We start from the raw sequence: 25,085 nt of genomic DNA, 5'->3' as shown, positions 1-25,085 counted from the left end.
CCTCCTAAAGATTGGGTTCCTGTGTGCTGAAGATGGAGTCTTTATGTACTAAGGTTGGGGTCTTTGCACACTGAGGATAGTATCTCTGGATATTAAGAATAGGGTCCCTGTGTACTGAGAATGGGACCTCTGTGTCCTAAACATGGGTTCGCTACTGAAGACGAAGGATGTTCTAAGGATGGGGTCTCTGCCTACCAAGGTTGGGGTCTCTACCTACCAAGGATGGGATCTCTGCCTACCAAGGATGGGGTCTCTGTGTACCAAGAATGGGACCTCTGTGTACTCATAGTATCATTGTGTCCTAATCATGGGTTCTCTACTGTAGATGAAGGATGTTCTAAGGGTGGGGTCTCTGCCTACCAAGGATGGGGTCTCTGCCTACCAAGGATGGGGTCTCTGCCTACCAAGGATGGGGTCTCTGCCTACCAAGGATGGGGGTCTCTGCCTACCAAGGATGGGGGTCTCTGCCTACCAAGGATGGGGTCTCTGTGTACCGAGAATGGGACCTCTGTGTAATCATAGGATCATTGTGTCCTAATCATGGGTTCTCTACTGTAGATGAAGGATGTTCTAAGGGTGGGGTCTCTGCCTACCAAGGGTGGGGTCTCTGCCTACCAAGGGTGGGGTCTCTGCCTACTGAGGATGCTGCCTCTGCATACTGAGAATGGGGTCTTTGTGTACTGAGAATGGGGTCTCTGTGTACTGATAGGATCACTGTATCCTAAGGATGGGATCTCTGCTGAAGATGAAGTCTTCATGTTCTAAGGATGAGGTCTCTCTATATCAAAAAATGGACTCTGCATACTGAGTAGGTGTCCTAAATATGGGGTCTCCTTTTACTACATATGGTGTCTCTTTTTACTATGGATGGGGTCTCTGTCTACTGAGGATGGGGTCTCTGTCTACCGAGAATGGGGTCTCTGTCTACCAAGAATGGGGTCTCTGTCTACCGAGAATGGGGTCTCTGTCTACCGAGAATGGGGTCTCTGTCTACCGAGAATGGGGTCTCTGTCTACTGAGAATGGGGCCCATGTCTACTGAGAATGGGGCCCATGTCTACTGAGAATGGGGCCCATGTCTACTGAGAATGGGGCCCATGTCTACTGAGAATGGGGCCCATGTCTACTGAGGATGGGGCCCATGTCTACTGAGGATGGGGTCTCTGTCTACTGAGAATGGGGTCTCTGTCTACTGAGAATGGGGTCTCTGTCTACTGAGAATGGGGTCTCTGTCTACTGAGAATGGGGTCTCTGTCTACTGAGAATGGGGTCTCTGTCTACTGAGAATGGGGCCCCTGTCTACTGAGGATGGGGTCTCTGTCTACTGAGGATGGGGTCTCTGTCTACTGAGGATGGGGTCTCTGTCTACTGAGGATGGGGTCTCTGTCTACTGAGGATGGGGTCTCTATCTACTGAGAATGGGGCCCCTGTCTACTGACAATGGGGTCTCTGTCTAAGGATCATGTTAAGATATGAAAGTGCAAGTTTTGAGTAAAAAGTCTAGTTTGGAAATTTTTGTGCTGTTGGTTTTCTGAACAGAAGTTAAAGCAGAAGATTTACTAATACCGGGACATTGGGAGTTTTTTTCTAGTAAGTGCTTAGAGGTAACGTAATGAAAAGTTGCAGTAAGCGGCATTTTTTAATATGTAAAGCTAGTACTTTTTACTTTTATGGATTACCAGTGTGCGTATTTTTGTTTCATGCCGAGTGACATCTGGAATGATAGGATTTGTAAAATAATTTTTTTAGAGTCCATTGGGAGACAGGAAGTCTTTCACCTTCGGGTTATACTCCCGCCTTAAGGAGGATTGGACACTGGCAGAAAAAAAATGAAGGTCAGCCCAGGATAACCCATCCAACTCTCAGCATGCCTCAGTTTTGCAGCAAAGAAGTACTGGAGTAACATAATCCCAAACACAGAAGGGCGAGACCCATGTCACTCAATGAACTCCAAGAAAGAATCTTTACGGCGAGTCCATTAAGTGATATGGGAGATCTTTCACCTCCAGGTGGAACTTAAGGAATGTGTGACCTGAAGACCAAGTGGCAGTCTAGCAAATCTTGGAAATAATTGCCTGACGCTGAAAAGTCCAAGAAGTGCTCACAAATCTAGTAGAGTGTGCCTTAACAGATAAGTATGGAACCCGATCGTTGAAATCATAAGCTTGGATGATGGTCTGCCTGGGATTACAAAGAAGAAGAAGAAGTGGCAGAAAGACAGAATCATACAACGGAAGAACAATCAGGGCCGGTGCAACCACTAGGCAAACTAGGTAGCCACCTAGGGTGCCCTGCTGCCTAGGGCGCACAGCCACTGGTGTTCTCACTCTCTTCTCTCTGCAGCCGCCGCTCCGTGTGCACATAGTGTCATAAGCGCAGCGGCGGCGGAGGACTGTGTCCCGACTCCTGAATGAATGGAAGCAAACATTCATTGATGGGCACTGGTAAGGCAGGCTGCATTTGATGGGCGCTGGTGAGGCTGCATTTGATGAGCACTGGTGAAGCTGCATTTGATGGGCACTGGTGAGGCTGCATTTGATGAGCACTGGTGAGGCTGCATTTGATGAGCACTGGTGAGGCTGCATTTGATGAGCACTGGTGAGGCTGCATTTGATGAGCACCGGTGAGACTGCATTTGATGGGCACTGGTGAGGCTGCATTTGATGGGCACTGGTGAGGCTGCATTTGATGGGCACTGGTGAGGCTGCATTTGATGGGCACTGGTGAGAATGCATTGATGGGCACTGGTGAGAATGCATTGATGGGAGCTGGTAGGCTGCATTTGATGGGCGCTGGTGAGGCTGCATTAAAATAGTGGGGTTTACATGGGATGGGGAAAGGTGGTGGGGTCAGGGGTGGGGCCAAGGAGGGGAGCAAAATGAGCTTTCGCCTAGGGTGTCAAAAATCAATGCACCAGCCCTGAGAAAAATGTCCTTGTTAAGGCGAAAGGTAGAAACTGCCTTGGGCAAGAAGAAAGTTCTGGGCCTTAACACCACCTTGCTTCTATGCTAGGCCAGAAAGGGTTCCCTGAAGCATAAAGACACCAGTTTAGACACTCGCCTTTAGAAGTGATAGCTACAAGTCATACCACCTTGTGGGTGAAAGTAGAGAAACAAAGGGCTCAAATAAGAAAAAAAATGCTAGCAAAAATTAAGTCCTCCTTCTTCTTAGGACACTAGCAAAAATGAAGTCCTCCTCCCTCTTAGGACACTATCAAAAATGAAGTCCTCCTCCCTCTTAGGACACTAGCAAAAATGAAGTCCTCCTCCTTCTTAGGACACTAGCAAAAATGAAGTCCTCCTCCCTCTTAGGACACTAGCAAAAATGAAGTCCTCCTCCTTCTTAGGACACTAGCAAAAATGAAGTCCTCCTTCCTCTTAGGACACTAGCAAAAATGAAGTCCTCCTCCCTCTTAGGACACTAGCAAAAATGAAGTCCTCCCTCTTAGGACACTAGCAAAAATGAAGTCCTCCTCCCTCTTAGGACACTAGCAAAAAACAAAAGCATGCCAGTAGTAGGAAGGGTTGTCCTGGGCTGGCCTAAAGTTTTTTATTTGCCAATGTCCAATCCTCCTGAAGGCAGCAGTAAAAACCAAAGGTGAAAGACTTCCTTTACACTTAATGATGGCCGAGAAAGATATCATACTTCCACTCTGAGCTCCTGTGCCAAATTGACGGGACAGGGGAGATGGAATTTCCTAGCAGAGTATCGGCAATTGTTGATCATGGAGCTGAGTGATGTCACCTGATAGTCACACACAACACATTCATTCAATATGTCACTCGGTGGTGACCTCCACTCTCATTGTCCTCCATGGAGAGACACAACAAGTCTGACTCTATGGAGCCCCCAAGTCTCAGAAGGTCATGGCCGCCTCTATTGTCAGAGGCCTCTCGACAAGCAAGGCGTCGGGCGCATTATCTGCCATGCTATGGGCCAGCCCACAGATTCCTATTCGGCAGATCTGGAGTACGATTCCAAGGGGACGGAGGTCGCGGGAGGTCATGTCGGAGGGGTGTCCGTTTTATCTGGAATAGAAGACAAGAAGCAGAGTTCAGAATAACAGAAGCTGGGATGTAGAATATTGCCATTAAACAAGAAAGGATGAGCCTCTCCTGGACTCCTGGGGCCAGATTCAGAAAGAGATACGACGGCGTATCTCCTGATACGCCGGCGTATCTCCTGATACGCCGTCGTATCTCTGAGTTCCGACGGTCGTATCTATGCGCCTGATTCATAGAATCAGGATACGCAAAGATATCCCTAAGATCCGACAGGTGTACGTGTCTTACACCGTCGGATCTTAGGCTGCAATTCCAGGCCGGCTGCTAGGTGGCGCTTCGTATTTTTACGAGACGAATATGCAAATGAGGAGTTACGCCGATTCAGAAACGAACGACCGCCCGGCGCTTTTTTTTTACGTCATTTGCGTTCGGCTTTTTCCGGCGTATAGTTACCCCTGGGTCTATGAGGTGCAGCCAATGTTAAGTATGGCCGTCGTTCCCGCGACGGAATTTGAATTTTTTACGTCGTTTGCGCAAGTCGTTCATGAATACGGATGGACGTAATTTGCGTAACCTTTGAAAGCATGACGATTTGCCGACGTCATTTGGAGCATGCGCACTGGGATTCAGTCGCGGCCGGCGCATGCGCAGTTCGTTCGGCGCGGGGACGCGCATCATTTAAATGATACACGCCCCCTACCCACCGAATTTGAATTCTGCCGGGTAATTTACGCTACGCCGCCGCAACTTTACATGCAAGTGCTTTGTGAATACAGCATTTGCCTGAAAAACTTGCGGCGGCGTAACGTAAATGAATTACGTTACGCCAGCAGAAAGGTCCGCTGATCTTTCTGAATCTGGCCCCTGGAATATTTTGATGATCATTATGGCCAGCTGAAAAATGATTTAGACCCTCCACCAGTTCTATAAATGTACTAAATACCAAATCTTATTTGGATAAAGTTAAAACTAAAAAGACCACCACCAGCCAAAAAACAAATTCTGAGCAGTATACAGAGAAGGTATGTACCTTGGGATGACTGGTATACAAGAAAGGTTAGGGGTATAGACCATGGCAGGGCTTTTTTTCTCAGAAAATAGGTGCAGGAACTCAACAGGAGATGAGCCCCCCCTCCCCTCACACATACCCTCCGAACTGCATCAAATAGTGGGTGTGGTCAAATTTCACCAACTGTGGAAGGGTCTTGTACCGAGAGTGCATTACGTGCAGAGTTCAGAGGTGCAGGGCTGATCCTAGGCAGGTGCAGTGGGGTGCAGTGCACCCAGGCGCCACAGAGGTGGGGGCACTGAAGAGCCAGAGTGCTCCCCTCCCTCCTCCTCTCCTTGTCCGTGTCCAGAGGCGGCTTTCTCCACCGGTCACCGCTGCCACCACTGTGTTTCCTGCCCAAGCACGTCCCCCCTCCCTCCTCCTGTCAGAGGAGGAGAGCGAAGCAGCGGCTGTCTCTGTGTGGAGAGAGACCAGTCGTGCAGTGATGTTGCTGGGGGGTGGTCCATGCCTGACATGTTCTCCTTGTCCGTGTTAGGAGAGCATCTTTGTGTTTGAGTCGTTGCCATAGAAACATTTGTAAAGGGGAGGAGTTAGTAATACGACCACGCCCATGTGGGGGCGCCAGAAGTATTTCTCCACCAAGAAGTCTGTGACCCTAGGATCGGCCCTGCAGAGGTGCGTTACTTGAAGAGTTCAGGGGGGTCCTATGTAATTCAGAGGTGTGCTTCATACAGAGTGCAGAGTTCAGAGGTGAACTACACACAGGGTGCAGAGTTCAATCTTCTTCCACAGCTGCTTACCCCGGCCTCCCCATCCACATCTCACTTTCACCACTCTTCAGCTATGACCTCTGTATGCAACTCCCCTTCCACTGCCCTCATCTTCTCCCTCCCTCCTTAAAAGCTCCACCATCTTCCACATGTCTTACTTGTGTTGCTGTATTACGCTGAAGCACCCAGGTGGCTCTAGTACCTCCCCACACACTGTAGGTGGCTCTGCCTCCTCACTTTCAGGGAGATCATTCAGTAGGGGTGTCGGGATCTGCACTGCACCCTGGGCTCCTGCATCTCCCTTGCCCCCATCCTGCACTCAGTGTTAGCCACTCAAGAGATCAGATCTGTGTGAGCCATTATGATAATGTCCATGGAATGACCAGTATACAGGGAAGGCAAGGGATAATGTCCATAAAATGACCAGTATACAGGAAAGGCAAGGAATAATGTCCATGGAATGACCAGTATAAAGGTAAGGCATGGGATAATGTCCATGGAATGACCAGTATAAAGGTAAGGCAAGGAATGATGTCCATGGAATGACCAGTATAAAGGTAAGGCCAGGGATAATGTCCATGAAATTACCAGTATACAGGTAAGGCAAGGGATAATGTCTATAAAATGACCAGTATAAAGGTAAGGCAAGGGATAAGGTCTATGGAATGACCAGTATACAGGTAAGGCCAGGGATAATGTCCATGAAATGACCAGTATAAAGGTAAGGCAAGGGATAATGTCCATAAAATTACCAGTATAAAGGTGAGGCAAGGGATAATGTCTATGGAATGACCAGCATAAAGGTAAGGCAAGGGATAATGTCCATAAAATGACCAGTATAAAGGTAAGGCATGGGATAATGTCCATGGAATGACCAGTATACAGGTAAGGCAAGGGATAATGTCTATGGAATGACCAGTATACAGGGAAGGCAAGGGATAATGTCCATGGAATGACCAGTATACAGGTAAGGCAAGGGATAATGTCCATGGAATGACCAGTATACAGGTAAGGCAAGGGATAATGTCCATGGAATGACCAGTATACAGGGAAGGCAAGTGATAATGTCCATGGAATGACCAGTATACAGGAAAGGGAAGGGATAATGTCCATAAAATGACCAGTATACAGGTAAGGCAAGGGATAATGTCCATGAAATGACCAGTATAAAGGTAAGGCAAGGGATAATGTCCATAAAATTACCAGTATAAAGGTAAGGCAAGGGATAATGTCCATGGAATGACCAGTATACAGGTAAGGCAAGGGATAATGTCCATGGAATGACCAGTATACAGGTAAGGTAAGGGATAATGTCTATGGAATGACCAGTATACAGGTAAGGAAAGGGATAATGTTGATGGAATGACCAGTATACAGGGAAGACGAGGAATATAGACCATGGGATGACCAGTATACAGGGAAGGCAAGGGATAATGTCTATGGAATGACCAGTATAAAGGTAAGGCAAGGGATAATATCCATGGAATGACCAGTATACAGGTAAGGCAAGGGATAATGTTGATGGAATGACCAGTATACAGGGAAGACGAGGAAAATAGACCATGGGATGACCAGTATACATGGAAGACGAGGAATATAGACCATGGGATGACCAGTATACAGGGAAGACAAGGAATATAGACCATGAGATGACCAGTATACAGGGAAGACGAGGAATATAGACCATGGGATGACAGGTATACAGGGAAGACGAGGAATATAGACCATGGGATGACCAGTATACAGGGAAGACAAGGAATATAGACCATGGGATGGCCAGTATACAGGGAAGACGAGGAATATAGACCATGGGATGACCAGTATACAGGGAAGACAAGGAATATAGACCATGGGATGGCCAGTATACAGGGAAGACAAGGAATATAGACCATGGGATGAACGGTATACAGGGAAGACGAGGAATATAGACCATGGGATGACCAGTATACAGGGAAGACGAGGAATATAGACCATGGGATGACCAGTATACAGGGAAGACGAGGAATATAGACCATGGGATGACCAGTATACAGGGAAGACGAGGAATATAGACCATGGGATGACCAGTATACAGGGAAAACGAGGAATATAGACCATGGGATGACAGGTATACAATGAAGACGAGGAATATAGACCATGGGATGACCGGTATACAGGGAAGACAAGGAATATAGACCATGGGATGACCAGTATACAGGGAAGACGAGGAATATAGACCATGGGATGACCAGTATACAGGGAAGACGAGGAATATAGACCATGGGATGACCAGTATACAGGGAAGACGAGAAATATAGACCATGGGATGACCAGTATACAGGGAAGACGAGGAATATAGACCATGGGATGACAGGTATAAATTCAAAAGAGAGATATTTAACCCCAGCTTTTTTTTTTTTTTCAACAGGAAATGCGGCCATCTTATCTCTCTAACACCAGGCTATTCATAGCTGACCTGTTGAGGTGGAATTCGTGCCGTCTTCAGCTGCTGAGAACTTTAAATCCGCCACATCTGTGATCAGAGACGACCTAGACCTTTGACATCGGTCGCCAGATCGGGTCCTCCGAAGGACAGCCTGGGGGGTAATTTGTACATGGATGTAAGATGGATGGACAGAAAGGCTCAACGAATAATAACCCAAATACAATGACCCTACTCCCTAACGTACATGCACACACACAGGGTCACTTTAGGCAGGTGCCAATTAGCCTACCAGCATGTCTTTGGAGGGTGGGAGGAAAGCAAGAGTACCCGGAGGAAACCCACGCAGGCACAGGGAGAATATGCCAACTCCATGCAAATAGTATCCAGGATTCAATGTAAGGAGCCCACTGCTGCAAGGCAGAGGTGCCAACCACTAGGCCACTGTGTTCCTCACTCAAACGTTCCTGGTGCATGGATTTTAACCACTTCAGCCCCGGAAAGAATTGACCCCCCCCCCCCCCCCCCCTTCCTGACCAGGGCACTTTTTGCGATTCGGCTTTTTTAAAATTTATTTAATTTAACCACTTAAGACCCGGACCAAAATTCAGGTAAAGGACCTGGCCAGTTTTTGAGATTCGGCACTGCGTCGCTTTAACTGACAATTGCGCGGTCGTGCGACGTGGCTCCCAAACAAAATTGGCGTTCTTTTTTTCCCACAAATAGAGCTTTCTTTTGGTGGTATTTGATCACCTCTGCGGTTTTTATTTTTTGCGCTATAAACAAAAATAGAGCGACAATTTTGAAAAAAAATTCAATATTTTTTACTTTTTGCTATAATAAATATCCCCAAAAAATATATATAAAAAATGTTTTTCCTCAGTTTAGGCCGATACGTATTCTTCTACTTATTTTTGGTAAAAAAAATCGCAATAAGTGTTTATCGTTTGGTTTGCGCAAAATTTATAGCGTTTACAAAATAGGGGATAGTTTTATTGCATTTTTATTAATATTTTTTTGTTTTACTACTAATGGCGGCGATCAGCGATTTTTTTCGTGACTGCGACATTATGGCGGACACTTCGGACAATTTTGACACATTTTTGGGACCATTGTCATTTTCACAGCAAAAAATTCTATAAAAATGCATTGTTTACTGTGAAAATGACAATTGCAGTTTAGTAGTTAACCACAAGGGGGCGCTGTAGGGGTTAAGTGTGACCTCATATGTGTTTCTAACTGTATGGGGGCGGGGCTGGATGTGTGATGTCATTGATCGTCTCCCTATATCAGGGAACAGACGATCACTGACAGCGCCACAGTGAAGAACGGGGAAGCTGTGTTTACACACACCTCTCCCCGTTCTTCAGCTCCGGGGACCGATCGCGGGATTCCGGCGGTGATCAGGTCCGCGGGTCCCGCGGGCGCGGTCACAGAGCTTCGGACTGGGTCGCTGGCGTGCGCCGCGGGCGCGCCCGCGACCCACGGCTGGGCACTTTAAGAGGACGTACCTGTACGTGCTTGTGCCAAGCCCTGCCATTCTGCCGACGTATATGTGCAGGAGGCGGTCCTTAAGTGGTTAATAATTTTTTATTAGTAATGGCAGCGATCTGTGATTTTTATCGGGACTGCGACATTATGGCGGACACATCGGACACTTTTGACACTATTTTGGGACCATTGTCATTTATACAGCGATCAGTGCACTAATTACTGTATAAACGACACTAGCATGGAAGGGGGTTAAACACTAGGGGGCGATCGAGGAGTTAAAGTGGATGTAAACCCAAATTGGTTTTTTTTTTTTTTTGCTGTCACAATGTAGAGAATAAGATTTCCTATCATCTGTGCCCAGTCTTGCCCCAAAGAGTTAATCCAGCTCTCAGCAATCCTCTTTTCTTTTTTCAGTGAGATGAACGGACACGTTCTTCCCCCTTGCTGTGAGTGACAGGTTATTTAAATATCTCATGCACTAGCTTGAGACAGGCATTATTTTTTAATTTCCACCCCCCCACTCCTTTTCTGAAATCATGTGGTTACTTTTCTGGATTTTGACTGGATGTTAGTGATCATAGCAGAATTTAGTGTAAGAAATACATAGGAAAAAATGCACGTTGACAAGGGGAGTGTAGAGGTGGGCGGGGAGTCTAGTGACATCACGACTCCACCCAGTGGCATTTTTCCCTGCCAGTGGCATTTTTATAGTAATCAATGCATTTTTATAGCACTGATCGCTATAAAAATGCCAATGGTCCCAAAAATGTGTTAGAAGTGTCCGAAGTGTCCGCCATAATGTCACAGTACCGAAAAAAAAAAAATCGCTGATCGCCGCCATTACTAGTAAAAAAAAAATATTAATAAAAATGCCATAAAAATACCCCCTATTTTGTAAACGCTATAACTTTTGCGCAAACCAATCAATAAACGCTTATTGCGATTTTTTTTACGAAAAATATGTAGAAGAATACGTATCGTCCTAAACTGAGGGAAAAAATTGGGGGATATTTATTATAGCAAAAAGTAAAAAATATAATTTTTTTTTCAAAATTGTCGCTCTATTTTTGTTTATAGCGCAAAAACTAAAAACCGCAGAGGTGATCAAATACCACCAAAAGAAAGCTCTATTTGTGGGAGTCACGTCGCACGACCGCGCAATTGTCAGTTAAAGCGACGCAGTGCCGAATCGCAAGAAGTGCTCTGGTCTTTGACCAGCAATATGGTCCGGGGGTTAAGTGGTTAAGAAAACCATCCATTTTGTTCCTCTCATCGCTCCTCACTCACGTTCCTCCACCAATCTCACGCGATTCTCACCTTCCTGGTCTGCGGACTGTTGGGGGCCGAGGAGCTGGTGTACAGACTCAGGCTGGAATTCGACCTGCTGGGGGACAACCCCTTGGATGCCGATTGGCTCCCTGAACACTTCCCAGCAGGCGGGGTGAATTCGGAGGAGAGGTACTTCTCGTTAATTTTCAGGTTGGTCCGACCTTTCACTGTAAGACAGGAACATCGAGATATGACATCATGTGGCATGGCGTGACATCATGTGACATGGCGTGACATCATATGGCGTGACATCATATGACATGGCGTGACATCGTATGAAATGGCGTGACATCATATGGCGTGACATCATATGACATGGCGTGACATCATATGACATGGCGTGACATCGTATGACAAGACGTGACATCATATGACATGGCGTGACATCATATGGCGTGACATCATATGACATGGCGTGACATTGTATGACATGGCGTGACATCATATGACATGGCGTGACATCATATGACATGGCGTGACATCATATGGCGTGACATCATATGACATGGCGTGACATTGTATGACATGGCGTGACATTGTATGACATGGTGTGACATCGTATGACAAGACGTGACATCATATGACATGGCGTGACATTATATGACATGGCGTGACATCATATGACATGGCGTGACATCGTATGACATGGCGTGACATCGTATGACAAGGCGTGACATTATATGACATGGTGTGACATCGTATGACAAGACGTGACATCATATGACATGGCGTAACATCATATGACATGGCGTGACATCATATGACATGGCGTGACATCGTATGACATGGCGTGACATCGCATGACATGGCGTGACATCGTATGACATGGCGTGACATCGTATGACAAGACGTGACATCATATGACATGGTGTGACATCGTATGACAAGACGTGACATCATATGACATGGCGTGACATCATATGACATGGCGTGACATCATATGACATGGCGTGACATTGTATGACATGGCGTGACATCATATGACATGGCGTGACATAATATGACATGGCGTGACATCATATGACATGGCGTGACATCATATGACATGGCGTGACATCATATGGCGTGACATCATATGACATGGCGTGACATTGTATGACATGGCGTGACATTGTATGACATGGTGTGACATCGTATGACAAGACGTGACATCATATGACATGGCGTGACATTATATGACATGGTGTGACATCATATGACATGGCGTGACATCATATGACATGGCGTGACATCATATGACATGGCGTGACATCATATGACATGGCGTGACATTGTATGACATGGCGTGACATCATATGACATGGCGTGACATAATATGACATGGCGTGACATCATATGACATGGCGTGACATCATATGACATGGCGTGACATCATATGGCGTGACATCATATGACATGGCGTGACATTGTATGACATGGCGTGACATTGTATGACATGGTGTGACATCGTATGACAAGACGTGACATCATATGACATGGCGTGACATTATATGACATGGCGTGACATCATATGACATGGCGTGACATCGTATGACATGGCGTGACATCGTATGACAAGACGTGACATTATATGACATGGTGTGACATCGTATGACAAGACGTGACATCATATGACATGGCGTAACATCATATGACATGGCGTGACATCATATGACATGGCGTGACATCGTATGACATGGCGTGACATCGTATGACATGGCGTGACATCGTATGACAAGACGTGACATCGTATGACATGGTGTGACATCGTATGACAAGACGTGACATCATATGACATGGCGTGACATCGTATGACAAGACGTGACATCGTATGACATGGTGTGACATCGTATGACAAGACGTGACATCATATGACATGGCGTGACATCATATGACATGGCGTGACATCATATGACATGGCGTGACATCATATGACATGGCGTGACATCATATGACATGGCGTGACATTGTATGACATGGCGTGACATCATATGATATGGCGTGACATAATATGACATGGCGTGACATCATATGACATGGCGTGACATCATATCGCACATGAATATTCAGAGCAACAAGATCCAACAGCAGCAAGAAAACTGAACTGACGTCCTGTGTTGTGCCAACAGGACAGGAAGTGAAGGGGAACATCCCTCCCCAGAGGGGCGCAGAAAAATGAATCCTGCCAGCGGTATTAACTATTCCCTATGGCAGAAGTCTCCAAACGCTCGAATCAAAGGCCACTTTACTGTCCTTCAGGCTTTAGGGGGCTCAGACTTTGACCAGTGGGAGTAGAAAATGCCCCATAATTAGTTTTAGTGGGAGGTATAGTACCTCATTGTTTGGATCAGTGGGTGGAATAGTGCCCCATTGTTTGGATCAGTGGGTGGAATAGTGCCCCATTGTTTGGATCAGTGGGTGGAATAGTGCCCCATTGTTTGGATCAGTGGGTGGAATAGTGCCCCATTGTTTGGATCAGTGGGTGGAATAGTGCCCCATTGTTGGTGTCAGTGGGTGGAATAGTGCCCCATTGTTTGGATCAGTGGGTGGAATAGTGCCCCATTGTTTGGATCAGTGGGTGGAATAGTGCCCCATTGTTTGGATCAGTGGGTGGAATAGTGCCCCATTGTTGGTGTCAGTGGCAGGAATAATGCCTCATCATTGGTATCAGTAGGAGGAATACTGCCTCATTGTTGGCATTAGTGGGAGAAATAGTGCCCCATGGTTGGTATCAGTGGGAGGAATGGTCCCTTATTGTTATTTTCAGTGGGAGGAATAGTGCCCCATCGTTGGTGTCCGTAGGAGGAATAGTGACACATTGTTGGTGTCAGCGGAAGGAATAGTGCCCCATTGTGGGAGAATACAGTCCCCCATCTATGGCTTTAGGGGCCAGACTGTGACCAGTGGGAATAGAAAGTGTCCCATAATTGGCCTTAGTGTGAGGAATAGTGCCCATTGTTGGTATCATTAGGAGAAATAGTGCCCCATTATTGGTGTTAGAGGGAGGAATAGTGTCCTATCATTGGTATCAGTGGGAGGAAAAGTTCCCCATCATTGGTATCAGTGGAAGGAATAGTGCCCTATAATTGGTGTCAGTGAAAAATGCCCCATAATTGGCCTTAGTGTGAGGAATAGTGCCCATTGTTGGCATCAGTGGAAAGAACAGTGCCCCATCATTGGTGTCAGTGGGAAGAATAGTACCCCATCAATGGTGTTAGTGGGAGGAATAGTGCTCCACCATTGGTATCAGTGGGAGGAATAGTTCCCCATCATTGGTGTCAGTGGAATAAATAGTACCCCATCATTGGTGTCAGTGGGAAGAATAGTTCCCCATCATTGGTGTCAGTGGGAAGAATAGTACCCCATCATTGGTGTCAGTGGGAAGAATAGTTTCCCATAATTGGTATCAGTGGGAGGAATAGTTCCCCATCATTGGTGTCAGTGGGAGAAATAGCGCCTCATTGTTGGTATCAGTGGGAGGAATAGTTCCCCATAATTGGCATCAGTGGAAGGAATAGTGCCCCATTGTTGGTATTAGTGGTAGAAATACTGCCCTATCGTTATTTTCAGTGGGAGGAATAGTGCCCCATTGTTGGTATTAGTGGTAGAAATACTGCCCTATCGTTATTTTCAGTGGGAGGAATAGTGCCCCATTGCTATCAGTAGTAGGAATGGTGACACAATGTTGGTTTTCAGTGGAAGGAATAGTGTTCCATTGTGGGAGAAACAGTGCCCCATATCTATGGCTTTAGGGGGCCAGGCTGACCAGTGGTTAGAGAAAATGTCCCATAATTGGCTTTAGGGGGAGGAATAATGCCCCATCGTTGGTGATAGTGGGAGGAATAGTGCCCCATCATTGGTATCGATGGGATGAATGGCGCCCCAAGGGCTGGCCACGGTTTGAAGACCCCTGCTCAATGCCACCTGAAAAACGTTGGTGTTATACAGTATATACGTTACATTAGTGTCTAATAAGAAATCGATGGATTAGCACCATGACAAAGATGTGAATGGGCCCCTAAAATGTCGGGGTCTTGTATTCTTTCACCACCAATTAATTGTAAGGGGAAATCATTTGTCATATTTCTGCCTCTAATACTGATGTGGGACTCTGTGAAGATAAAGTCCCTCAAGATTCAGTCTGGGGGGAAACCCTGGCCAAGGATGACGATGCGAGTTTGGGCTCCACCTGCCAGACATCTATCCTGCAGTGACGGTTCAGTCAGTGGCGGTGCGTCTATAGAGGGTGCAGGAGCGCCACCCCCTCTGGCTCTCGCACCGCCACTGAATAACATACATTCATGCGTTGCATAAATCTATGTTATTGCTGCCGGCCGCAACTATTCAGATGGCCGGACGGTGAGCGCCGACCACCTGAATAATAGCAGCTGGTTGGCTGCGCGGAAGTGCCTATCAGAGCCAGCGGCTTTCCGAGTACAGCCCTCAGCTCCCGGATGTCTTATACTCGGGACGTACGGGAGGTGCGTTCTTCCTTGGATAAGACTGACGGCCGTCTCAGCCAATCAGGTTCACAGATTCTGGTTATCGGTAACCTGATTGGCTGAAGCGTCATCGAGGGCGGTGAGAAGACATCGAGGAACGTGGAAGGAGAAAGGTAAGTGCCGGGCAGGGGGGTATTTTACAGGGCACAGCGGCGACAATGGGCACAGAGTCGACAATGGGTACAGTGGCGACAAAGGGCACAGTGGCATCAATGGGCACAGTGGTGACAAAGGGCACAGTGGCATCAATGGGTACAGTGGTGACAAAGGGCACAGTGGCGACAAAGGGCACAGTGTCATCAATGGGTACAGTGGTGACAAAGGGCACAGTGGCAGCAATGGGTACAGTGGTGACAAAGGGCACAGTGACGACAAAGGGCACAGTGGCATCAATGGGTACAGTGGTGACAAAGGGCACAGTGGCAGCAATGGGTACAGTGGTGACAAAGGGCACAGTGACGACAAAGGGCACAGTGGCATCAATGAGTACAGTGGCGACAATGGGCACAGTGGCGACAAAGGGCACAGTGGCGACAAAGGACACAGTGGCGACAAAGGGCACATTGGCGACAAAGGGCACAGTGGCATCAATGGGTACAGTGGTGACAAAGGGCACAGTGGCATCAATGGGCACAGTGGTGACAATGGGCACAGTGGCAACAATTAAAGGGCACAGTGAAATGCACAGTGGCAACAATGGGCACAGTGGCGACAATTAAAGGGCACAGTGGTGACAATTTAAGGGCACAGTGGCGAAAATTGAGGGGCACAGTGGCTGCGTTTGATGGCATGGCACACTGGTGACAATTGATGGCACAGTGGCTGTGTTTGATGGCATGGCACAGTGACTGCGTTTGATGGCATGGCACAGTGGCTGCGTTTGATGGCATGGCACAGTGGCTGCGTTTGATGGCATGGCACAGTAGTGCGAATTGATGGCATAGTGACTGCGTTTGATGGCATGGCACAGTGGTGACAATTGATGGCACAGTGGCTGCGTTTGATGGCATGGCACAGTAGTGCGAATTGATGGCATAGTGACTGTGTTTGATGGCATGGCACAGTGGTGACAATTAATGGCACAGTGGCTGTGTTTGATGGCATGGCACAGTAGTGCGAATTGATGGCATAGTGACTGCGTTTGATGGCATGGCACAGTGGTGACAATTGATGGCACAGTGGCTGCGTTTGATGGCATGGCACAGTGGTGACAATTGATGGCACAGTGGCTGCATTTGATGGCATGGCACAGTGGTGACAATTGATGGCACAGTGGCTGCGTTTGATGGCATGGCACAGTGACTGCATTTGATGGCATGGCACAGTGGTGACAATTGATGGCACAGTGGCTGCGTTTGATGGCACGGCACAGTGGTGACAATTGATGCCACAGTGGCTGCGTTTGATGGCATGGCACAGTGACTGCATTTGATGGCATGGCACAGTGGTGACAATTGATGGCACAGTGGCTGCGTTTGATGGCATGGCACAGTAGTGACAATTGATGGCACAGTGGCTGCATTTGATGGCATGGCACAGTGACTGCATTTGATGGCATGGCACAGTGGTGACAATTGATGGCACAGTGGCTGCGTTTGATGGCACGGCACAGTGGTGACAATTGATGCCACAGTGGCTGCGTTTGATGGCATGGCACAGTGACTGCATTTGATGGCATGGCACAGTGGTGACAATTGATGGCACAGTGGCTGCGTTTGATGGCATGGCACAGTAGTGACAATTGATGGCACAGTGGCTGCATTTGATGGGCACAGTGAGGCTGCAATTTTATTTATTTTTTTGCGCCCCCCCAAAAATTTGGAGCACCTGTCGCCACTGGGTTCAGTGACAGTTCAGTGACAATATGGGGTAATTTCACGTCTTTTGTACACTTTGATTTATTTTACATTCTTGAACCCTGAGCGCCATTTGTTGTGTTTGTTTTGTGTTTTCAATCAGCATGAAGGATTCCTTCCCCTCCCAAACATTCTCTGTCAGTCACAGTCATTAGAAAATATACATTATCACAATGCAAAGTTTACGCCTCCGGCTCCGCTGTCGATCTCTGATAAGAATCAGCTGCGCGGCGCACGGTACCCAATATTAGTTTAGGCAAATTTTCTGTTCCGCGCGGCTGGCGGTGAAAAAGATTTCAATGCACCAACAGAACTGGAATGACCGGTCCCTCTGGGAACTGGGGGCTCACCTCTACATGGATCATTCTTCACCAGAAATTCATCCAACGCGATCCAGCCGCCTCCGACCCGCACCATCAGCGTACTCCGCAGGATCCGCACCATGCGCAGCTGCTGGGATTCGCCGAACTGAGAGAGACACAAACTGACAATCTGACACAGCGAGGAGAGGGGGTGCAGGGAGCGACATGTCCATCAGGGGGAGCTACAGAGAAACTTTGAACTGGTGGAGGGTATAGACACAAGGAAGATCCCTACTATTTGGTTATAGACACAAGGAAGATCCCTACTATTTGGTTATAGACACAAGGAAGATCCCTACTATTTGGTTATAGACACAAGGAAGATCATGACTATTTTGTTATAGACAGAGGCGTTGCTAGGGGGGTGCGGGGGGTGCGGTCCGCATCGGGTGACACCCGCTAGAGGGGTGACACCATCCCGTTTTTTATTTTTTTATTTATTTTTTATTTTTTTTAGCTGACATGCCCAGCCTGCCCTGTGCAATCCCAGCCCGCCCTGTACCACCCCAGCCTGCTCTGTGCCACCCCAGCCTGCCCTGTACCACCCCAGCCTGCCCTATATCACCCAGCCTGCCCTGTACCACCCCAAACAGCCCTATACAACCCCAGCCTGCCCTGTACCCCCCCAAACAGCCCTGTGCCACCCCAGCCTGCCCTGTACCACCGCAGCCTGCCCTGTACCACCCAGCCTGCCCTGTACCACCCCAGCCTGCCCTGTACCACCCCAAACTTTCCCATGCCACCCCAACTTGCCCTGTGCCACCCTAACTTGCCCTATGCCACCATAACTTGCCCTATACCACCCCAACCTGCCCAATGCCACCCTAACTTGCCCTGTACCACCCCAACCTTTCCCATGCCATCCCAACTTGCCCTATGCCACCCTAACTTGCACTATACCACCCCAACCTTCCCTGTACCACCCTAACTTGCCCTATACCACCCCAAACTACCCTATATCACCCCAACATGCCCTATACCACCTTAACCTGCCCTATACTATCATTTACAGGGGCTGGTTTGGGGTGCGCCCCGTGCCCGTGCGCTGCCTGCTTGGTGCTGGGCAGCCTAGACAGAGGGGGGGTGACACCATGTTTTACCGCACCGGGTGACACCAACCCTAGTGACGCCACTGGTTATAGACACAAGGAAGATCCCGACTATTTGGTTATAGACACAAGGAAGATCCCTACTATTTGGCTATAGACACAAGGAAGATCCCTACTATTTGGTTATAGACAAAAGGAAGATCCCGACTATTTGGTTATAGACACAAGGAAATCCCTACTATTTGGTTATAGACAAAAGGAAGATCCCGACTATTTGGTATAGACACAAGGAAGATCTTCTATGGGGGATATAGACACGGGGAGATCTCTTCTATGGGGGGATATAGACACAGGGAGATCTCTTCTATGGGGGGATATAGACACAGGGAGATCTCTTCTATGGGGGGATATAGACACAGGGAGATCTCTTCTATGGGGGGATATAGACACAGGGAGATCTCTTCTATGGGGGAATATAGACACAGGGAGATCTCTTCTATGGGGGGATATAGACACAGGGAGATCTCTTCTATGGGGGGATATAGACACAGGGAGATCTCTTCTATGGGGGGATATAGACACAGGGAAATCTCTTCTATGGGAGGATATAGACACAGGGAGATCCCTTCTATGGGGGGATATAGACACGGGGAGATCTCTTCTATGGGGGGATATAGACACAGGGAGATCTCTTCTATGGGGGGATATAGACACAGGGAGATCTCTTCTATGGGGGGATATAGACACAGGGAGATCTCTTCTATGGGGGGATATAGACACAGGGAGATCTCTTCTATGGGGGGATATAGACACAGGGAGATCTCTTCTATGGGGGATATAGACACAGGGAGATCTCTTCTATGGGGGATATAGACACAGGGAGATCCCTTCTATGGGGGATATAGACACAGGGAGATCTCTTCTATGGGGGATATAGACACAGGGAGATCCCTTCTATGGGGGGATATAGACACAGGGAGATCTTTTCTATGGGGGGGATATAGACACAGGGAGATCTCTTCTATGGGGGGATATAGACACAGGGAGATCTCTTCTATGGGGGGATATAGACACAGGGAGATCTCTTCTATGGGGGGATATAGACACAGGGAGATCTCTTCTATGGGGGATATAGACACAGGGAGATCTCTTCTATGGGGGATATAGACACAGGGAGATCCCTTCTATGGGGGATATAGACACAGGGAGATCTCTTCTATGGGGGATATAGACACAGGGAGATCCCTTCTATGGGGGGATATAGACACAGGGAGATCCCTTCTATGGGGGGATATAGACACAGGGAGATCTTTTCTATGGGGGGGATATAGACACAGGGAGATTTCTTCTATGGGGGGATATAGACACAGGGAGATCTCTTCTAAGGGGGGGATATAGTAAATATTGTGGTGGATGTAGACACAGATTCCTAGTACATTAGAATTTGGACAAATGAGGACGCTAGAGCCTCAAATTGATGACAATGCATGCAGTGTGTGCCTGATTTACTCTCAGAAACTAAAATATGAAACAGCAAGTAAAGATTTCACATTAAAAAAATAACTTTAAGGTAAAAGTCACGACAATAACTCAGGATGTGAACGACTAAAAATTCAGCGCAGTTCCCGTCCAGCAGACAGAAAGCAGACATTGGGGGAGGGGGGGGGGTACACAGACAAAGGGGACATCATAAAGTGTGACACCGGGGAGAGCGGGGTCTATAGAGGCTCCGGGAGTGGGGAAAGCTCCACCCTAGCAGGCAGAATGGAAGGGCGTGTACATGGAATGCGGGAAAAGTGGGCGGGGGGATGACGGTCTGGGGTGGTGACGGGTAACATGGAGAAGAGAGAAGAATGAAAATTAGAGAAGAAGACGGTAAGAAAGAGAGGAGGATGAGAGGCAATGATCTATAACCACCACTCAGTCCTTAAAGTGTATGTACACAGGAAAAACTTTTTTTTTTTTTTGTTTTGTATGGCGTGTGGAAGGGTTAGAACTTCTGCCAGGTCCTTATTGCCGCCTGTATCCCTGCTGGGGAGATTCCTCTCTCTCTGCTCTGGTGACCACTGTCATAGTAAGGAGGAATTCAATAAAACATGGAGGGGACTTCTATCTCCAAAGGATTCCCCCCTCACTTTGAAGAGGTCTCCTCCCACTTCCTGTCGTGTCGATGGGACAGGAAATTAAATAAAATCTCCCCTACGGGACACACAGAAAAAATACATGAAAAGGGGGTTCTGTCCATTCCCTACTCCATCCTATTAAAAAAAAATGTTTTGGCTATACATACACTTTAAGCGATTTATTTATAAACAAATATTTGTATAGCAATTCACTCAGTGAAAGTGCACCTACTGTACATTCACCTGGTTTGAATAGGGCAAAAAAACAAAGGTTATTAGCCTACTTCCTGTGCTGTTGGAATTATTTTGATTGATTTAAAACTAAAAATACCCCATTTGGCCACTAGATGGCTCTATGAAGTATAGGAAATGCCTACATGCACTTTCACAAGACAAATTGCTATGCACATTTTTTTTATAAATACAATTCTAAAAGTGCTTTACACCATTTTTTTTTTTGCATTTGATGTAAGCTGGAATGTCAAATTCAACCCTACATCTCTAGGATCCTCCCAGTGAGATGTCAGTGCTGAGTTCCCAGGTCTGTACACCTGCTGTGCCCATTATGAGGGGTTCCCACCATCCCTGTGCTGAGTTCCCAGGTCTGTACACCCGCTGTGCCCATTATGAGGGGTTCCCACCATCCCTGTGCTGAGTTCCCAGGTCTGTACACCCGCTGTGCCCATTATGAGGGGTTCCCACCATCCCTGTGCTGAGTTCCCGGGTCTGTACACCTGATGTGCCAAATTTCCAAAATTATGAATTTACGTAATCTCGAATTCCCGAATTTTTGAAATGTTTCATTTTCTAAATTTCCAAAATTACGAATTTCCGAAATTTCAAATTTCCGAAAATTTGGAAATTCGGACATTCCCTGTCCCACCATCCCTGTGCTGGGTTCCTGGATTTGCACGCTTTATGTGCCCATTATGAGGGGTTCCCACCATCCCTGTGCCGAGTTCCCGGGTCTGTACACCTTCTGTGCCCATTATGAGGGGTTCCCACCATCCCTGTGCTGAGTTCCCAGGTCTGTACACCCGCTGTGCCCATTATGAGGGGTTCCCACAATCCCTGTGCTGAGTTCCCGGGTCTGTACACCCGCTGTGCCCATTATGAGGGGTTCCCACCATCCCTGTGCTGAGTTCCCGGGTCTGTACACCCGCTGTGCCCATTATGAGGAGTTCCCATCATCCCTGTGCTGAGTTCCCGGGTCTGTACACCTGATGTGCCCATTATGAAGAGTTCCCACCATCCCTGTGCTGAGTTCCTGGATCTGCACACTTTATGTGCCTATTATGAGGAGTTCCCACCATCCCTGCTGGATTTTTATTTTTTACAATAGAGATAAAAGTGAAAAGGTATGTAATGCTAGTACAATAGACCTATAACTAATCTGAGGATTCTGGGTGGGTTGCTCCTACTATACAGCCACATGCAATGTTTACTGTATGCAGTCAGGAGCATAAGGCCCAAGGCCACTCTATGGAGTTATGGGGCACCGTTGTAAAAGTCGCGAAGAAAGCGAATGGTACTTACTCGGTAGCGGTTGGCGCTGATCTGCTCCACCTGGAATCTCTTGGCACAGTTACACTGAGCGACCTGTCGGTTCACCTGTAGGACACATACACGGGGCGGTGAGTTGGATCTGTACTTTGCGAGTATTAAATGCCTTAAATCTGAAATCAGTTCCTTAGTGAATAGGGGGGTGATAAGGGGGCGTGACTGAGGGAGGCGGAGCTCAGTCCTTACCTCGTCCTGAATGCGGTCAGCGTCAGCGGTCCTCCGCAGGGGGTCTCTGCTAGGGTGCAGCGCGCTCACAAACTCGTAATAGTCGATGAATCCGTCTCCGTTTATATCGAAGATGTTTGCCACGGCGGTCATCTCCAGAGAGTTGGTGGGGAATCCTGGGAGGAGAAAATTCAATAAACAACATTGTGATGTCATTGTTCCAACTGTCCGTACCCACTAGGCATGTGCACTGCCGAAAAATAGGTTTGTTTTAGTTTTCGTTACATTTGTTTTTTTTCAGAAATTCAGTCAATTCGAAATTTCGAAATTTCAGAAATTGGGAAATTTGAAAATGTGGAAATTCAAAAATATAAATTTTTCCGATTTTTAATTTCCAAATTTTCGAATTCTGAATTTTGGAATTTCCAAATTTCGGAATTTGGAATTTCCGAATTTTCACATTTTGGAATTTTGGAATTTCTGATTTTCTAATCTCTGATTTTCTAATTTTGGAATTTTTAAAATTTTCGAAATTTGGAATTTCCTTAATTTCGAATTTCTAAATTTCAGAAATTTAAATATTCCGAAACTCGAATTTCAGAAGTTTCAAATTTCCGACATTTTAAATTTCCAACATTTAAAATTTCAGAATTTTCAAAATGTCGAATTTTCATAATCTTTGAAATTCCAAATGTCCGAAATTTCAAATCTCCAAGATTTCTAAATTCCGAACTTTAAAAATTTCTAATTGTCAACATTTCTGGAATTACAAATTTCTGAAATAAAAAATTTGCAAAAAATCGTAAATTCGTAAATTCGAAATTTCAGAAATCAGAAAATTCGGAAATCGAAAAATTCCAAACTTTTGGAATTATCAAATTTGTCAAAATTTGTTAAAAACGAATTTGGAACTAAAAGACAATTTGAATTTCCGACATTTCAAATTTCCGACATTTCAAATTTCCGAATTTTCAAAATGTCTAGTTTTCATAATCTCTGAAATTCCAAATTTTCGAAATTTCAAATCTCCAAGATTTCCAATTTCCGAATTTTAAAAATTTCTAATTGTCAACATTTTTGGAATTACAAATTTCTAAAATTCAAAATTTCCAAAAATTCGGAAATTCTAAATTTCGGAAAACAGAAAATTTAAAATCGAAAAATTCTGCAATTTTGGAATGATCAAATTTGTCAAAATTTGCTAAAAACAAATTCGGAACTAAACAAATTGCACTTGTCTAGTAACCACCAATATCCAGAAACATCAGAACTAGTCGCACGACACAAGGGTTTATATTATGGCTGCCATTTGTTCCTGTTTTGAGGGGCCTGTCCCTGGCAAAAAAATTTCCCTGCCAGGGGCGGACTGACAACTCATGGGGCCCCCAGGCAATAGAAGATTATGGGGCCCCTGGGCTTACAGATGGCCACCATGCCAGGAGGCAGTGCAGAGGCAGGGCAGCTAAAATCTCGGGATTTTCACATCAAAAGCATGTCGGTTTCGGACTAATCAGGGACAGATGTAAAAAAAACACAGATTTATACATACTGTCCCTGGTTTTACTGAGCCTGGCAACCCTGATGGGGCCCCCTAGTGGCATGGGGCCCTCGGAGTGCCTTAATGGTCAGTCCGCCCCTGGTCCCTGCCAATGTGCCTAGTTGGTTTAGGCCTCCGACATCTTGAGCTGCTAGGTAGTCATTAGAAAAGGCACCAGTAGGAATTGTTGGTACTATCCCCATATTGTGCTCCTGGACTCAAGCCATGAGTAGCAAACATCTCTTGGGCCAGCTTTTCCCATACCCTCACACGCTTGTTGGGGATGGCACAGTTTAGGAAGGTTGCCTACAGTGTGGGTTTTATGCACTAGTAAAGGTAGTTGGCTTGCCCAGGATGGGGAAACTTCCAGAACCTTAGTGATGGGAAGATGGAAGGAGCCAAATACAGGACAATCTTTGAAGAAAACCTGTTAGAGTCTGCAAAAGACTTGAGACCGGGGATGAGGTTCACCTACCAAAAGGACAACAACCCTAAAGTACAGCTAGAGCTACAATGGAATGGTTTAGATCAAAACATATTCATGTGTTAGAATGGCCCAGTCACAGTCCAGACCTAAATCCCATTGAGAATCTGTGGCAAGACTTGAAAATTGCTGATCACAGACGCTCTCCAACCAATCTGACAGAGCTTGAGATATTTTACAAAGAAGAATGGGCAGAAATGTCCTTCTAGAGATGTGCAAAGCTGGTAGAGACACCCCAAAAAGACTTGCAGAGAAAGGGGGTTCTACAAAGTATTGACTTTTCTAAAATTCGGAAATTTGAAAATTCGGAAATTCAAAAATCCGAAAATTTTCGAATTCTCGAATTTCCGAAAAAAGCTAAAAAATGAATGAAACGAAAATGAACAACATTTTCAGCAGTGCACATGTCAATTTTTTTGTATGCATTAGATTGCTGTA

At 46.5% G+C, this 25,085-nt stretch overlaps 1 protein-coding gene across 3 annotated transcripts in view; it reads right to left on the bottom strand.

The window, feature by feature from the left end:
• Positions 1 to 3,441: 3,441 nt before the first annotated feature.
• LOC120941595 (microtubule-actin cross-linking factor 1, isoforms 1/2/3/5-like) overlaps positions 3,442 to 25,085 on the bottom strand; it is a 229,473-nt gene continuing 207,829 nt past the window's right edge. For all 3 annotated transcript variants that reach the window (XM_040355120.1, XM_040355121.1, XM_040355119.1), the window contains exons 35-40: positions 22,648 to 22,802; positions 22,435 to 22,509; positions 17,715 to 17,832; positions 11,016 to 11,194; positions 8,238 to 8,358; positions 3,442 to 4,027 (exon numbers count right to left, since the gene is read on the bottom strand). In XM_040355120.1, coding sequence (XP_040211054.1) covers positions 4,002 to 4,027; positions 8,238 to 8,358; positions 11,016 to 11,194; positions 17,715 to 17,832; positions 22,435 to 22,509; positions 22,648 to 22,802 — 674 coding nt within the window. In that variant the 3' untranslated portion in view covers positions 3,442 to 4,001. The remainder of the gene's footprint in view (positions 4,028 to 8,237; positions 8,359 to 11,015; positions 11,195 to 17,714; positions 17,833 to 22,434; positions 22,510 to 22,647; positions 22,803 to 25,085) is intronic.

The sequence above is a fragment of the Rana temporaria genome, chromosome 5 (genome assembly GCF_905171775.1).
Source record: "Rana temporaria chromosome 5, aRanTem1.1, whole genome shotgun sequence".
In the NCBI taxonomy this organism is placed as follows: Eukaryota; Metazoa; Chordata; class Amphibia; order Anura; family Ranidae; genus Rana; species Rana temporaria.
This window is presented reverse-complemented; position numbering and strand designations above follow the sequence as displayed.